We start from the raw sequence: 18,244 nt of genomic DNA on the forward strand, positions 1-18,244 counted from the left end.
TGCCACGTGGATTCGGGAAATCGGGCGTTTCTGGGTCCCAACGGTATGGCGTGACGGTTAACGACTGGGATATATACCAAAGTCTGAGGGAGAAGGAGAATGGGAAATCAAAAGAGCAAAGTTGGTGCTGAATGAGGCAAGCGCAAAGATCAATCCACCATATGCCATTGATGATAATGATGTTGTTGACGATGCAAGAAACGAAGCTCAAGCCGAAGCTGTCGATCCATAACCATCTCTCTCTGCCTTTCACTCTCTCCTTCCCTCTCCATAATCAAGAGCTTTCAACTTTTGAACCGAGCGTTCACGAGACTCTCCTGAACTTTCTGCCTTTGACATTCACCTTTTTGCTCCTAATCGACCTAATCCTCCTATCTCATCTTTCATGCAAAGAGAAAAACCGTGAAAAACTTCGTCTTCTTCCCTTCTTTCTCAGCCACAACAATGAAATCTCAGTACCTCACCTCTCTGTTTGAGCCTCTGGTCGCTATTGCATGTTCTGTGGTTTTTGATCCATCGCAATTTTGATACACCGAGTATAACTGTTTCGCAATAATAGGGTATTATCGGTTTGATTCTTTCATGAAAACCCATACTCATGTTTCGAAATCAGTTTATGCACTTCCTGAAATCGATCCACACATTCCTAAGGAAAATTATATTTGATCATTAATTCGTTGCGTTAAACACAACTTTGATTCGGTTCCATTCAAGGGTTCGTTTGTTCTTCAAGCTTCGAAGTCCTTTTCATTCAATGGCGGGTTCCTGCTTCCACGCGCTTCGCCTGCGAAGGTCAAAGAGTAAACCTATTGGCGAGCCGTCTTCTTCGACGAGGACCAGGCTGGATTCTGACATGGAGAAAATGGAGAGAAGGAGATTTGATAGTCTGGAATCGTGGTCTATGATATTGGACTCTGAGAATGTGGAAACATGGGAGGCGTCTAAGGAGGATCATCAAGAGGAATGGAACGCTGATCTTTCGCAGCTCTTCATAGGAAACAAGTTCGCTTCTGGTGCTTATAGCCGGATTTACCGCGGAATTTACAAGCAGAGAGCCGTGGCTGTGAAAATGGTGAGGGTTCCAGTACAGGACGAGGACAAAAGAGACGTACTAGAGAAGCAATTCAAATCTGAAGTGGCTTTACTTTCACGTCTCTTTCATCCTAACATAGTGCAGGTAATAAATGTCTTGAAGCCTTCTCATTCGTTCTTCTTGTCCTGCGGTACTTGTTTGTATTTCTGCATGAATCTTTGGTTTTCTACGTGAGGCTATGGAACAAGTCATAGTGCGTAATGAAAGGCAGTTTATTTTTAAAATAGAGATGGGCCATATCTGATACATGTCCATCACATGTGTCTTGTATCAACCTCCGTACTTCAAATTACATTTGGACAACACGTATTTTGTGGTGCCATAGTGACGCTGATATCAACTTGGATCTGGTATTTCTGGTTGTATCTTGTGTGAACAGATATAGTAGATACATGGACTAGGCTAATCTATAATCACTGTTTAACATGTGGTTGTATTTTTGTTATCACCTACAAAGACTAGTTGCTACTGACCACTTTGATGAATTTTTTTCTTTTTGGAACAGCTTATGTTTCTTATTTGTGTGGGAGCAATGTTTAGAGGGAGTAGTAGAGGATGTTATGAACTAATTAAGTCTCACTACAAAATGTTAATAAGCTGATAGCATCAGTTTCAATTTCTAAGATCATGCTGAAGAGTCTGATGCATTATGCTCTTGCTCCCCGGGGGGGGGGGGGATACACACAAATAAACCCACCAAAAACGAGCAGTAGACTAGAGCATGTTTGTATTTCTATTGGTGCATTCCGAATTGGGCATATTTGTCCAAGACTAATAATTCGTTGCTTCTCACATGACTTTGAAATTCATGCACCATCTCTCGAACATTCATCCAAACTCCTACTTGCTGTCAAATTCTCAGCTCTCTCTCTCATTTTCTTTACTTGCACTTTTGAGGACATAACACTTGTAGGGCTAAAATTTACCTCTGTGAGTTTTGCATCAACCACAACCCTGTATTCTACATTCTTTTTTGGATACACTAGAGACGCCTTGTATTTGCATGCGGTCAATTCATATTTTTTGAAAAGTTACAAGGATATGACTAATGCATTTTCTACTTTTTGAAATGTTGCAGTTTATTGCAGCTTGTAAAAAACCACCAGTGTACTGTATCATAACAGAATACATGTCGCAAGGAAATCTGAGGATGTATCTGAACAAGAAAGAGCCTTACTCTTTATCTACAGAAACAGTGCTAAGGCTAGCTCTTGACATATCTAGGGGGATGGAGTACCTTCATTCACAAGGTGTGATTCACAGAGATTTAAAATCAAATAACTTGCTTCTCAATGATGAGATGAGGGTGAAGGTGGCCGATTTTGGCACATCATGCCTTGAAACACGATGTCAGGAGAGCAAAGGAAATATGGGAACGTATCGTTGGATGGCACCAGAGATGATTAAGGGAAAACCTTACACTCGAAAAGTTGATGTTTATAGTTTTGGAATTGTGCTCTGGGAGCTCACAACCTCTCTTCTTCCCTTCCAGGGAATGACCCCTGTGCAAGCTGCCTTTGCTGTGGCAGACAAGGTCAGACAGCTATATCCAATTTTATGTCTTCTTATTTACCATGTTAGATTTTTCAATCACTTCTCTACTTGGCGATTTGGTGGCATATGTAACAAATGAACTTGATCTTTCCTTTCTTGAGTTTGCTTGACCTGGCTGAGGAAGTTGCCCTCTTAATTATTGGCCTATAATCGTACCTAACAGTAAAGTACTTATATCCTTTACCATAATAAATGAGAAACTGTCTAGTATAATGGTCAAGTTGATCAGAGAGCATGCATCCAGTTGCTATATTGCCGACATGAATGATTGGACAAAGATTATGTCTTGGGTACTGAGAAATATACTTGAACAGACACTCTCAGATAAATCTAGTTGTCAATAAACAAATAAATCATGTCAATTATGAAGAGACATGTAAATATGTTAGAAAACAAAAACGTGTCCAACATGTTTATGTGTCTCTTTGCGATTGATTTGGTTTATCTATCTTAGTAAATAAATAGATCATGCCAATTACGAAGGGACATATGAATAAGTTAGAAGTGAATCCCACAAAAAAAAAAAAAAAAGCTGCTTTGTTTATATGTCTCATTATGATTGGTTTAAGGTATCTATCTTTGTAGACTAAGGCACTTCAAAAATGTTCATACCCTTTGTTTGGGCCTTTTTTTGATTTGGGGAAGTTGCGCTGCTAAACTGGGATGAAGTAGATTATCCGGTGTTTTATTTATTCCATCAACAGGATAATCAAGGAATGTAATAGATTTAATTTTCATGTTCACTGAGTGAAGCTTGGATGCCACAAAGTTCTATTTTGGGGCCTGATCTAACTATATAGTTATAACATAGAAGGAACGGTGAAATCCAGAGGTTATCAGGGATGGAATCAGCATGCATAGTAAACATATTTGCTACTGAAGTCTCAATTGTTTTGGATCTCTGCCAAATCTCGAGTCTTTGTACTGGCTGCAAACTATCCATAAATTTTGAACTCTTGAAACTATGACTCATTCTCTTCTAGAATTCTCAATGCAATATTGTCTATTTGTCATCTTTGTTTAGACTACCTTATGATTTTATGTCAGCAAGGTGCAAGAGTTGAAATCTATCAAACTCAGTGGCTCTTATAGGAAGGTAGCTCCAAAAATATGCCAAAGAATTTCAGATTTCTTATGCCATTAGATTTGGGTTAAACTAAGAATTGAGGGAGCATACGTTCTGAAATGGTATGAAAGGTTTTGTTAAATTTTGCAGCTTATTATACACCCATACCAGATACTTTCGGAGTTAAAAAATCAGAAGGGACTCTTAAAATTACATAATCAACTAAAACATGTAATTTAAGGAAATCAAGATGCAAGGACCGTTCCTATAGTTGTATACAGTATTATCACCTTCATCTATTAATGTCATACTTAGTCAACTACTATATCAATGAGGTAGAAAGTTTGCACATTGACATGAATAGAGAACATAGCTATGGCAACATACACAAAGTTGAAATATCCATTTGCCATAATTGTTATGTCTATTCGACACTTGGCAAACACGAAGCACAACATTTTTAAGTGTATATACTCCAACTTTATTGAGTGTAGTCAACTCGTTGTCCTTCAGGCTGGTCCATATTCTCCCTTCACAGTTTTGTTTCTATAAATAGCCTTCTGCAGAAAGCTTGGCAGTTTTGTGTTCTGGAGTATCTGAAGTTTCTTCTTCTCCCCCCCCCCCGGCCCCCTAATGCTTTGCCTGTCTGACACGTCCCCAGATGAACGTCTAAACAACCAGCTAAAGACATAAATATATGACTAGGAGCTTCAACTTCAATTTTTGTTCCTAAACATTTCAATTATCTTCTAAATGCTACAAGAGCAATTAACTTGGTCATGGCATTTTCATATAGAAGCTTTCTCTGAAGAGACTTGATTGGTCATCACTTACTGTGCCTGCTCCATGAAATGACAGTCTGTTCTTCCGTCTTGAACATATAAACAACAACAAGAAACGCGGAGCAAATTACACAACATTTGTAGCTGAAACTAGTTCATCACATTACTTTCTGATGAGCTGCTAGAACAAAATTAGTTGACAACAAAATACATATAGGCATATTTTATTTACGCAGGCCCAGTCTGTATAGGCTTGCTGACCAATCAGTGTTTTGGGATTGAAAGAAGTTTCGTTATATAAAATTACTTTTTTTATTATTAAACCATACCTCTTTATGAATCAACTTTAAAAATGAAGTGGATACCCCAAGAAATGTACTGACTTTTGCTTCTTAATTTTCTCCTAGTTATGCTTTTTGATAATAGGAAACATGTTAAAAAAAGTGCGGAAGTGGGTGTAAGGATCTCCCAATCCCAGTAAATTGGAAGCAATAGTACATGGGGCCTTAAAAGTGTTTCCTCCATACTTCCAACATCACTTTCTTATCTGACCCAATATAGTATTAAAATTTATTATAGTGAGTGCACAAATCTGATAAAGTAATCCTTGGATTTCCTCTCTTTTTCTAGACGAGTGCCTCATATGCTGACAAGTCTAATGGAACACACACACACACTCTTGTTAATAAAAACATCATTCATATCAGGATAGGCTAAAATTTTGAGATAGATAGTTCAATTGTAGAGTATTTGCTGGTAACAAAATCTTTGAGATGAACTGAGTATTGACTGAAGTATATGTTGTTGTGCAGAATGAAAGGCCTCCATTACCAGCAAGTTGTCAGCCCGCATTAGCACATCTTATAAAGCGATGCTGGTCAGCAAACCCCTCCAAGAGACCAGATTTCTGCGACATTGTGTCTGCTTTGGAGAAGTACGATGAGTGTGTGAAGGAGGGCCTACCTCTTACTCATCATTCGGGTCTTGTCTCTCGAAATGCCATTATTGAACGCTTAAAAGGTTGTGCTTCCATCATTTCCTCCTCTATACCTGTACATGCCTGATTCCCCACTCTCTCTCCACCAGCTGTACTACCGTTGCCCCCCACACCTTATGTTATACCTTTCATATTTTTAAGCTCATATCATATATATACAGATATATGTGGATTACCTTCATCTTTATCCCCCCATCATGGGCTTTCTATACAGGCTTGATGTTCTTTATTAACTGTACTGTTCAACTCTTCTTCAGAAAATTACAAGCTCCAATGATGACTGATAAAGATATTACAATAATATTGTTTAGTTTTCTTACCTCAAGGTTTCAATTGAGTGAATTTACTCCTTAATATTGATCATCAATTAAGAGGGTGTTTGTTTGGCTGCTTTCACGTTTGCAATTTGTTTAACAAGAACACCCTAAATTCTCGTGATCTCTAATTTTTATATGAAACTTTAGTGTAAGAAAAGTGAATTTGTATTCGAAGTAATGGGCTTTTTGTTGGCGATAGTTACTACATTAGTTTCGTTACAAATATTGTATTGAGGAAGACAGTCTTTCTTGCTATCCTTGTTCTTGATAACGGTTAACAATTTTTTTTAAAGACTGAGCATCAATAATTTGAACATTTTTCTCAAATTCGCCCCCCTCAGACCACAGGACCATCCAGCAGTGAAGCAAGATAAGTCCAAAAAATGTAATTGCGAAACAGAAAAACAGTGAGAAGAACTAGGAGATAAATGATAAACTCTAAAGATCATCTCATGTCTTGGCTAACAAGGCCAAGGATGACATCGTGGGTCCAACCATAAGAAAACAATAAAAAGTGTGCAGAGTCCATACCTTCACATGGTCTCTGCAATTGGGTTTCCCGCCTCGGCTCAGAACAGACAACAACACATTTACTATTCCTTTTATTAAACACACAATATAACTAATGGAAGTCTGTAACAGATGAAATTCTTTCCTTTCAATGAATTTCGACGAGAATGACATCACTTAAGTCCGACAAATCATATTGAGAAGTTATTGTCATTTAAGCTTCACAGGGTCCAAATCTATATAAGCTAGTCAGCTAACAACACTGGGAAAGCAAATAGCCAAAAAAAAAATTTTGTACAAGAAGAAAGTTACTCCCTGCTATCTTTAATATAAGAGTTATATAACTAATTTTTAGATATGAAAAATATTAGTTAAGCTATTTATTTCTAATAAATATGTGTTGGTATTTTTAAAATACCCTTTCTAATATGCACTTTGTAGCTACTCGATGAAAACCTCTTATTATGTGTAATTAATAAGAATAATTATAAAAAAATTATAAATTTCAAAAATAAAATAGATTAGATATTATATTTAAAATTAAAATAAATTTTTTATCTAACTTTTGTATTTAGGATAATAGATGATTTTTACCGACACCACCAGTTTGCATCAAACAGTAAGAAGAAGGTGGCAGGCTAACAGAAAACAGTGTCCACCAAACAAGCAGAAGATGGGAAAGTAGCTAGGAAGTGTAGTAAACCATCAATATGAATGAATCACCAACAACCACATCTCACCCACCTAACACAAGCACACAAATTATCCTTAAAAACCACACACTAGTGAAGTGTAGTATTACTCACGAACCTGTCTTCTTAAGATATCTATGATTTATTTCCCGTCTTAATTAAGGGTAGTACCTTCGTACTCTATAATAAATATCTAAGCAAGTTGGCCTGTCAAGTTGAAGTATTTAGTTAGTTGATTTTTCAAAAGCCTTTTTGGGGAATGCATTATTTAATTCTGTCTTGAATTAATTAAGGAGCCAGCTTAACTGTGTTGGGAGGGTGATGGGGAAGACTATGACTATCCATGAAAATGGGGAAGCAGACCCTAGGGGTCCCATACAAGAGAATGCAAAAACAACTCAGGTAAATTATCCTTTTTAATATATCTGTGTGTGTGTGTGGAATATTTAATTTAAAAGTCATTTTAATCTGAATAATAAATCATTTTTCTTTTGTTTGAAAATTAGTCAAAAGTTCCTCATTAAAAAATTAACTGTGTAAAGGTACTTAAAATTTGTTTAAGAACACGGATACAATCTATATTTAGGAATGAAACTTATCTCTAATTATGTACGAAACAGAAAAAATTTGCACAAAGTTAAAAAAAAGAGTTGTACTTGTCACTTGCTAGAGGATTTGAGTGCCTAGGTATCTATTCATAATTAATTTTTTAAACAGGAGACTTTTGACTATTTTTTGAATAAAAAGAGATAGTTTAGGTGCTTTTTATAATTTGCATAGAGGGCACAGAGAACGAGAAGGGAGTGTTATTGGTCTCGTGAACTTTAGGGTGCATTAAAATGATAGCTTTGTGAACGAGAGGAGCAGCATCATTGAAACATGAGATATCGTAGCTCCGAATTCATCAAAAAGTGAACAATGCAGGACCCCAATATCTACCTAACCCCACTTCCACCCTTTCTTTTTCTCTCTTTCACTTCTCATCACTCATAAGTGGTATATCCACCCCTTTTTCTCCATCAATATATTAATATTTAATTCACTACTACAACAACCTACTATATTATTGTACCACCCTCTTCTCACCCCAACTTCCTTATAAAATATAAACCCATATTTCACTCTCGACATGTGGCAGGGTGAGGGGACTAGCCAGAGCATTTTTTTAATTTTTAATTTCTTTATATTATTTAAGTATTATACGTTTTTGTCTGTTATGCCAACTTTATGCTATATGCACTCTTTAATCCTCATCTTAATAATGTCATAGGCCTAAGTAAGTATCGTTTGGTATGAAATATTGAAAATGAAAGATAGGGATTAGGTTGAGATTAAGAAAATAGTATTTACCATAAGAGATTGCTTATTATATAGGATTAGACAAACCCATATATGTAGGATTGAAAAATACTACTTGACTTCTATGGGTTTGCCTAATTCTATGTAATAGACAATTACTTATGCTAAAGGCTTTTCTAATGATTTTTTTAATTGCAATCTTAATCCATGTCTCTTATTTTCAATACTTCATACCAAACGGGACCTTAGTGTATTTTTTTAGTCACTTGCCTGTGCTACTACTACTAACTAGACCTCAAATTCCTCCGAGAGATTATCGTTATTTTTAATTTTTACCTTTCGATTAATAAAATTTTCTCACACACAAAATTAAAATGTTGCCTCCCTAGTTTTTTTTTTGGGGGGGGGTTGAAGAATAAAAAAATTCTCCTAATGCAAAACTCGACCTTTTCAAAAGGTCAAGTTCAAAACTTCAGTATCCTAAAGTTTGACAAAGAACTAAATAACTTTGCTGTGGTGACAAGATGACTTGGTCCCATACAAATAAGACAGCTCGTGGAAAATCTGTTTCTATGTGGAAACAAAATTTGACCAAATGAATTAAGAAGGAGGACCGTTTCATCCCCGAGTTTGAAACAGACGGCTTAGATAGAAGTGCTGGCTGCTGACCATTCAAATTCGAAATTTCTGGGAATAAAATAGGGTCAGGATATTTGAAATTTGAAAATATTGACTAAGACCATCAAGTCATTAAATAATATTTTCAAAATCAAAATCGAAATAGTCATGGATTAATAACTTGTATTATGACACATGTTAATTAATAACTTGTGTACGTGTTCAACTTATTCATAATGGATATGATCTACTAGTAATTCAGTATCAATCAAGAAGGGATGAATTCGGACAGAGTCATGGATCAGTCGCATGAAAGAAGCTAATATAGAGAAAAAAATATAACACTATCTCAGCTGTTTAATATAAGATTCAATCAATTAATTTGAAGAGATTAAAAAATTTAAATAAATAATTTAATTATAACTTGTGTTACATAATCTCTCTAAGGGGGTGTTTGAAAGCACTTCTAAAAAGTATTTTTTAACAAAACGAGATAAACTCCTCAATATATTTATTTTAAAAATCGTAAAAACACGTTTAAAATCATAGTTTGGTTTACATTCAAACACTTCCTAAAATATTTGTATATGTATTATTGGATTATATATCAATTTATAAGCTAAACAAATTAATTTGGTAAGAAACTATAAATATAAAAACTTTAAATTTATTATTATTTTTTTTAATCTCTTCAAATTAATTAATTAAGTTTTATATTAAATATTAAGCAGTACAAACCGGAAATATGTAGATGAAATTATTGAGAGAGAAATGAAAGGGTCAAAGAGGAACCAAGTCAGAGACGTATGATAAGGAGCAGAGTGACTATCACGGGTTGCGTGAGAGAAGGGAAGGGAAGAGAAGAGAAGGCGCATATGAAATGTCAATGATACTGACAACATCAGCACAAGTGTTTCGTGAGACTATATTTTTGTCTCTTGTTATTTTCACCCCCGGTAATATAAGGGTTGTGATTTTTTAAAAATATAAATTAAATTATTCATAATTTATTAATATTGAATAATATGTTTTACTAATTTTATGAATTATTCATCAATAAAATTCTCCCATATTATTAGAACCCACATACTGTTATGTTCCCATAAATATATGAGTTAGCTAATAAATTTGTGAAAATGAATGAAATTACTCCTCCTTATCCTTACTATAAATAAAATTAGTTATTGGCAGTTACCTTTAAACTTAAAATTTTATACGATAATACCCTCAATCTTCAATATAAAAGCTAATTGATTAATTTGAATAAATTACGAAAACTAGTTAAATTAGTTATTTATAATAAATAAGTATTATATTTTCTAAAATATTCTTACTAATTATATGTATAAACTATAACTATTTTAATAAAACATTTAATATGTTTAACTACTATAAGGACTATTTTTTAAAAAATAGATAAATATAAAAAATAAAATGGATCGGATCTTATATTTAGAACTAAATTGAATATCAAACTAATTTTTATACTAAAAAGCAAGGTAATACTAACCAGAGTAATGATTATTGGGTTGAAGGGTGATACTTAGTCAAATTCCAAACGCGGAGGCAAAAAATTAAACTGACTAAAATTAGACTGATTCTAAACCACAAATTATACATATGTGTATGTATTGTGAGTCTTTCTTGACTCTGCTAGTGGTAGGCATTGGCCGCACATCACATACACGCACTCCTATCCCCATTAATGTGTTCTCTATAGTCCATATATACTTTTCAATAATATAGATTAATTAAAAGTTATAAACCAAAATGTTAATTTTTTTTCTAATTTTTTAGCCATTTGGTGTCACCAGATAAGTTTAGAAACATTAATAATTATATATCAAGAAATAATATATATGAATGTGTGTGGGTGTGTGAATGAAAAACGCTGCATTACCACTGCACTGCTATATTATTGATTTATTATGAGAAAAACTGATCATTCTCGAAACTTTCACCCATTTATAGTTCCAATAGCTTTCATGAGGAGAAAGCTCAAGCTTTTAAGAAATAAATATCTCCATTGATTTAAGGGAAAATTACACTCAGGTCTCACAGAGCACAATTAATATCAAAAAGGTCCCACAAAATCGCGAAATGATTCTGAAGTCCCCAGGGACCCGTGTGTAATTAATTCTAATTGTGAAATTACCTACTTACCCCTGTTAATTTTATTTCAACAATTCGTTTATAATCTCAACAGTAGCTGTTAACAACCCGATAAGTAGTGATTGACAACCTCGGCAGTGCTCATGACAACTCACTCTGTGGAATGCCAGGGGCGTTGTTGAGGTTGTTAACCACCTCTTCTCGGGTTGTTAACAGCCACTGTTGATGTTGTAAATAGGTTCTAATTTTATTGCAGCAATTCGTTTACAATCTCAACAGTGGCTGTTAACAACCCGAGAAGACGTGATTGACAACCTCGGCAGTGCTCATGACAACTCACTCTGTGGAATACCAGGGGCGTTGTTGAGATTGTTAACCACTTCTTCTCGGGTTGTTAACAGCCACTGTTGAGGTTGTAAATAGGTTCAAATTAACAGGGGTAACTACGTAATTTCACAATTAGAATTAATTGCACACAGGTCCCTGGGGACTTCAGAATCATTTCACGATTTCGAGGGACCTTTTTGATATTAATTGTGCTCTGTGGGACCTGAGTGTAATTTTCCCTTGATTTAATTGCCCCATTTGAAGAAGTTTCAGTTCTTAGAATTAATGTGGGCATTGCCAAATTTTTATCACCCAGACAATTGTTTTTTTTGTTGAATTGTGCAAACAAAGATATGGATTATGGAGTACCCATCACAAGTTCAAGACTGCGTAAGAAAAATCAACTTCGTCTCAAACAATATCGGATAATCCTGTTTGAAACAAATCAGCATATGTGGAACTCTTGCTCACTTTTAAGATTATTGCATGACCCTTTTTCTAATGTTTTATAACAAGATTTCCCCCCCCCCCTTTCGAACAATGTACAAGATAAGTTCTCATACATTTACAAATAATTCATAAAAAATGACACAAAGCTCAATTAAAAAAGCCACATAAAAAATGAAAAAGAACACAATAAAAAAAAAAGTCGCTATTAAAAATCTAGGTTATGGGAAATGGCTCATTGAAAGTATTTTATAATTCAGTCAGTAGAGGTTTGTTTATAGTTGCTTATGCTAAGCACTTCTGAGAACATAAATAAAATTCTCACAATTTTTTTTTATATTTTGTAAATTATGATTAGAAATTTTTAAAAAAAAGATTCTACCATCATTTCAAACAAACCTTAAATCTTATTCTTCCAGTTCTATTTATAGGGCAAAAAGAGAAGATATTTTTTGGTTTTATTTATAGGGTATTGAGAGAAATTTTTTGTATCGATATACAATTTTACCATCCATTTATTATCGTGTTGACTTTGTTTACATAAGGGATAGTTTATATGAAATATGGATAAAATTAAAAAGTTGTTAAGTTTTAAATGAGAGTTAATAAAATTTAAGATTTTTCTTGGTCTGTGTGAAACATGTTGAAAATGACTTATAAATAGAACTAGAAGATTATAACCCGGTGTGCCTCATGTTGTGCGTAGACAGTAGAGACGCTATCAATTATGTACCCTAAACATCCTATAAATAATCTTACTATACTACAAATCTTCCATGCAAACCCCCAACATAAAAGTGTAGCTGGATTGATATGTGAAATATTGTTGGGGGGAATGGATGAATCAGCCTCTGTGTGAAAGCAAAAAGTTTGAACAGACATGCTATGCGGGAAGCTGTTTGATTAATTGATACTGTAAACTTGGGGTTTGTGAGGGCTTGAAGCAGCCACCGGGAATCAAGGGACATGTGACTAATAATGAATCCCAATAATAATAATTAATTATAAATTAATTAAATAATGATGGGAGAGATTAAGGATAACAGCACCATATATTATATGGTCAATGGGGCTTTTTAGGGTTAGGGTTCGAGAGTTGAGAGAACTGTCCCCTCTTTTATGTATCTAATCGATCCGCAGTCCAATGATCCATATGTTTGTGAATTGCAATGTGTGTTTACACATTATTATTTTAATTATGTTTACATTTTAAAAAAATATGATAGGAACATTTTTCTTTGTATGATCTACCACACACACACCCAATTACATACATATATAACTGAAAATTCAATAGTTCTTTGTTTGGCTGACAAAAAATTCAATAGGTTTAAAGCACAGATAAGAGAGAGCTTTGTCAATTTGATATTGTTTAATACGTCTCCCATAGTTAATATAAAAACTAATTAAATACTACATTGGTTCTACTTATAAAATCTCATTTATAAATTATAAAGAAGGTTTTATAATTATGATCAGAGGTAATAGCTTATACCTAATTTTAAATATAATTTATTTTTTAAATTTAAAATTTTTCCTACCTTATCTTTAGCATTACACATATTAAAAGAACTGCATGGATGAAATAAATTTCAAAGCAGGAGCAAAAAAATTCAATACAAGTAATTAAAGAGATATAACAAAATAACATATATCTTTATAAATATTATTTTTGTTTTTAAGAGCTAGCTGAAATGTTTGGGTTTTATCTCCAATACGAAATTTTTATTTCACTTTATTCTTTAAAATTTATGATTTATTTTTTTTAAATATCTCCATTGATGATTATAAAAAAAATTATCACGGGATGATTCTAATTCTAATGTATATGATCAGAGAATTCAGGTTCTATCCCTCTGGAATCAAATGAGATAGAGTACTTTATAATACCAAAGATTAGTTGAACAGTGACATGGCCCTAGGATTATCCTTCCATATAATACTAAAAGGGAACATGCTTCTTCTATTTGGGCTGTGTTTGTTTGTTTGTTTATTACATCGGAATTTCAAAAGAATCCCTCCCACCTCCTTCTTCTATCTAGCACGTCACAGTCTGCCTCCGTCTCTCCCTCTATATTCCCACCCCACCGCCCTTCACTAATCACTATTTTTAAAATCCAATTTCAATATTGCCGGACCTAATTAAAGGCAGCTGGTCCTATGGAAATCCCCTCCCTCAATGCCTTTTGCTTACATTTGGTAGAAAGCATTAAAAATTAGAAATAAGAATTGAGATTGGGATTATGATTGAGAAAATATATTAAAATAGTGTTTAATATAAGATATTGCTTGTTATATGAACTTAGACAAACCCACTTTTATGGGTTATCTAATCATACATAACAAGCAATTATTTATCCTGAATACCATTTTAATAGTTTTTTTCAATTACAATCTCAATTTTTATTGTTTACTTTCAATGTTTTTTACTAAGCGGGATTTTTTTAGGTAACCCTCTCCCAACAAAAATTGACAATCTCCATTTGATCAAAACTATATACTACGGAGGAGTATTACTTTCTTGTTTGTTTTTGTCTATCCCAGCTTCGAAGGGCTTTTTGTATGTTGCTAATTAAAATAATACTACTTTTGATCTTAATTATAAAATTTTGTTTGTAATAATAAGATCGGAGGTAGTAGTAATGATTTGATTTATAAAGGGGAAAAAAAAAGGAAGGAAAATAACGGTTTTTCTCAAAGCATTGGGATCTTTATAAACCGCCACTTGGTGGAATAATTCTTAGAAATATCTAACCACTTTAAATATTGATTAATTAATATTCAGTCATCAAATTAATTAATTGATTGATGCCATGCATGCTTCTGCAAATAGGATTTTAAACAAAGGCTGGATTTAAAAATTGGATAATTGATCCCCCACCTCACCATTTCGAAGTGTGAAAAGAACACAAATCAATTAAATAATCAGTAGTACAATATAATACCCCAAGTGTCTACAGTTCTAACCTTTTTGTTTTTCGGTGAATGCAGTTCTAACCTTTATTAACATTATCGTAACCACAAATAGGCATGGCAATTTGCCGAAAGACACTGTAAATTAAAAAAAAATACTTATGTCAAATTTTTTAATTGATTATGTCAATAATAATATTTTAAAAATGGATGACCGTGTGTCTTTTTCTTCTTCTTTTTTTTACTTGTTATAATGAACATAAAAAATTATGTCTAAGTATTAAGTATTATCCGAATGCATAACTAATAAATTATTTCATCAATCAATTGATAATTCTAATTTGAATTTAATTTTATGAAAATATTTTTTATTAAAATACTAAGATTGATCCAAATAGTTTTTGATGTGACACGTCATGTTGATAAGATATTAAGTTAATGTGAGTTCAGAAAGTTACTCGTGAGATATGGGAATAAATTAGAATGCAGAATTAGAAATAAGAGGAACGAAAAATGCGCACTTCCATTATTTTAAAAAAGGGTAATATTCTGTGGATTAGCAAATAAAGCTGGATGGCATAATAAGATGATTTTTTATATAAAAGAAAAAGAAAAAAGAGTTGAAACATGATATTATTGGGAATAATGTGGCATGGAGAACAACGAAGGGGGAAGTGAAGTGGACAGAAATGTCATTTTAGGAGCGGCCCTCTTTCTGTGCCCTTCCCTGTGCTTTTATCGAAACCCTCCACCACTCCTCGCCGACCATCTCCATCATCGTCACCATTATCCTCTGCACGCGGAATTACCCTTTTGCCCTTCCAGTGTTTGTCTGTTGTATTGCACGTACCTCGAAAGTACCCCCACCCACCGCCTTTGAATCAGGGACAGTTTTGGTAACGAATTTTGGACCTCACGCGTTTTAGTTTTGTGATTTCCTAATATCCTGTATTGCTACTTCCCAGACTCGGTCACATTCTCTCTCATCCTGTCACTGCCCCAAGTTGCGACGTCGTATCGCACCTTTCCAAATTCCAGATAGGGACTGCCCTTTTAGGAGAATGAAAGGAAGAAAAATCACCCTTTCCGCCATGAAATTTAATTGCAATAAACTTCATGACATAACAAATAAATGACAATAGATCTTTAGAATTTATTTTTTTATGAATAATATGCTAATTTTTAAGGTATCTTCCATTAAGTAATACTAACTCCAGTTCTGAGCTGGTTAATATTTAGCATCTCAATTTACTTTCTTTTTTATATTTATTTATTTTTTAAAATATTTTTTATATTCGTTCTACATATTAAATGTTTTAAAAACAAACCTATCTATTATAAATAATTTAATTAATTTTTTTAACATACTCAAATTAATTAATTAACTTTTACATGATCAAAAATTATTTATCCAGCTTCATAAATTTATAGAGGCTTATTACAAGAAAAGTTCTATTAAGTATTAATCACTGTCAATAATCAGAGAACCATCCCAAAGGTTCTCAACTCAACATTTGTCCAAGGTAAAACCAAAAAGAGAAAGTGTAATTTTCTTTCGCCAACGGAAAATGTAATTATTAAAATAAAATAATGAACATAAAATTACCAACCATGTTACCTCTATCTCAAGTGAATGACCAGAGGCAATTTGACTTGGCATTGGGCAGACCGATGAAAATTATTATTATTTTCCTAGAAAATGTGCGAATCGCAGTGAAAATTTCCAGTTAAAAAAAAAAAAGGGTGGATCCCAGTGAAAAATGAAAATCCCCTTAAAAGTTAAAAGAAAAATCTAAAATCTGTAAATTTTCTCAGTGAAAAAGAGCCCTAACACTGCCAACTCCGGCTGCAATATTTGGGCAAAAAGTTTTGGAGCTTATAAATAGCATTTAACCAAACAAACCCTACCGCTGTAAAGCCCAATCTTTGGATTATCATGCTGGTACAGATGAACAGAATCCATTCAATGCCGTACTATTGAGAGAAGTCACTTTTTCCAGTTCTGAAACCGGTTTCAGAGAGACCATTTGCCAGTATTAGCAAAAACAAAAACCAAAAAACGGTATTTGAACACCAAAAAAGTGGATTCATATGTATGATTCCATTGATTATAACCAAACTAATTCCTCTGCATCATAAGCATAATAACAACGACCTACCAATACCATTCCTTTTTATACATTGCAGATAGTGATTAATGTACAAGAAGAAAAATAAACAAAAAAAAAATCATGGGAAAAAAGGACTAAACCCACCTTTTCTTCTTCAGCCTTGTTCTACTTTCATTGATTTTCTGGATTTCTCTTCCAATTTCACTGGCCCCAAGCACCCCATATCCTTTCACCGATGAAACTCACAAACCGCCTCACTGATCCTTTCTCCTCCTCTTCGGTCCCACCATCACCACCACCAGAAGCTTCACCGGAACCCTCACCGCCACCGCCGCCGTTACTACTCTCACCCACCGATTCCGACTCATCCGACCTGCTATTTCCCGGGCTCGTCAGCTCGGACTGCTTCGTCTCCGCCGACTGCTTATTCAAATCCTTCTTATTCCTCTTATCCTTCCGATTATTCTTCCCATTTTTACTAGTCTGCGCCAACCAATCCTCGAAAGCATCGATAATCTCGTGTATAAGCTGGCGATTCGGAGAGGAGTCCCACCTGATCCAGTAACTCATATAGCACCTAAAACAGCTACAAGTAAACAGAGGAGGATGATCGCCGCCGTCCGCGGTGGAAGCCGACGCGCCCTTCGGCACGCTGTTCTTCTGAGCGTTCCGGCGCGGATTTCCACCGGAAAAGTTGGTGAAAGGTGGTGCGGTGTTGCTGGACGAGCACGATATAAGGTAAGCCAAGACTTCCCTGTCTTCCGGTGACAGCGCCGCCGTGAGGGTGAGGATAGTCGCCGGAAGAAACGCAAGCTGGTCAGAAATCGCTGGGGGCGACGGATGAACCGTCCCTTTCCGGTATAGCTTCTTCATCGTCGAACACAGAGAGGCACAAAAACGACGGCGTTAGTAGCTTCAGCAATCGAGAGAGAAGGAAGGTGGGGAGAGAGAGAAGAAAGGAAAAGAGGTTTTGAAGTTTGAAGGGTTGATGAGGTTTTATTCTCAAGAAAGGGGAAGGGGAGCGCTACTGGGGTTGGTGACGTAGACATTGGGGGAAAAGAAAGGATCAGGTACGATGGCGGACTTGGGGTTTTGTTACGCGAGTGATGAAGATGCGGTGATTGGGCTGGTGATGTGATGGGTCCCACAGTGTGATGACTGATGAGTCGCTGTCTGGACCCCACAGAGGGTCCAAGTTATTATCCTCTGCGGCAGCAACTGCAATTGCATGTACGTACGACGTCTTTTTGATAAATGTTCAGGGTTTGGTGGATCGGCTTGGCTTATATGACTGCCTGATCACTCTCACATGAGCCTGTCACCTCTATTATTTGTGAAATCTTTGTTCTTTTCACTTGTTATTAGTTATTTCCGCTTTTCTTTCAAATTATATTTCGTTTATTAAT

General features: G+C 34.7%; 2 protein-coding genes across 4 annotated transcripts; one reads left to right on the forward strand and one right to left on the reverse strand.

Moving 5' to 3' along the window:
* Positions 1 to 466: 466 nt before the first annotated feature.
* LOC114753406 (serine/threonine/tyrosine-protein kinase HT1-like) lies at positions 467 to 5,642 on the forward strand. The gene is made up of 3 exons (XM_028942095.1): positions 467 to 1,177; positions 2,172 to 2,627; positions 5,308 to 5,642. Exons 1-3 carry the CDS (start codon positions 755 to 757, stop codon positions 5,557 to 5,559), a joined length of 1,131 nt encoding a protein of 376 aa, XP_028797928.1. The 5' UTR covers positions 467 to 754; the 3' UTR covers positions 5,560 to 5,642.
* Positions 5,643 to 15,282: 9,640 nt separating this feature from the next.
* LOC114753410 (uncharacterized) lies at positions 15,283 to 17,820 on the reverse strand. 3 transcript variants are annotated; one of them, XR_003740996.1, is made up of 2 exons: positions 16,983 to 17,820; positions 15,283 to 15,777 (listed from the first exon to the last, which is right to left on the reverse strand). XR_003740996.1 is itself a non-coding variant. In XM_028942098.1 (1 exon), exon 1 carries the CDS (start codon positions 17,709 to 17,711, stop codon positions 17,040 to 17,042), a length of 672 nt encoding a protein of 223 aa, XP_028797931.1. In that variant the 5' UTR covers positions 17,712 to 17,820; the 3' UTR covers positions 16,791 to 17,039. The 3 variants fall into 3 exon arrangements, 1 of the variants encoding a protein (XP_028797931.1); XR_003740995.1 differs by having other exon boundaries at positions 15,284 to 15,772; XM_028942098.1 differs by lacking the exon at positions 15,283 to 15,777 and having other exon boundaries at positions 16,791 to 17,820.
* Positions 17,821 to 18,244: the final 424 nt, after the last annotated feature.

This window comes from Neltuma alba, unplaced genomic scaffold (genome assembly GCF_004799145.2).
Source record: "Neltuma alba isolate B1F8T4 unplaced genomic scaffold, ASM479914v2 tig00007912_pilon, whole genome shotgun sequence".
NCBI lineage: Eukaryota > Viridiplantae > Streptophyta > Magnoliopsida > Fabales > Fabaceae > Neltuma > Neltuma alba.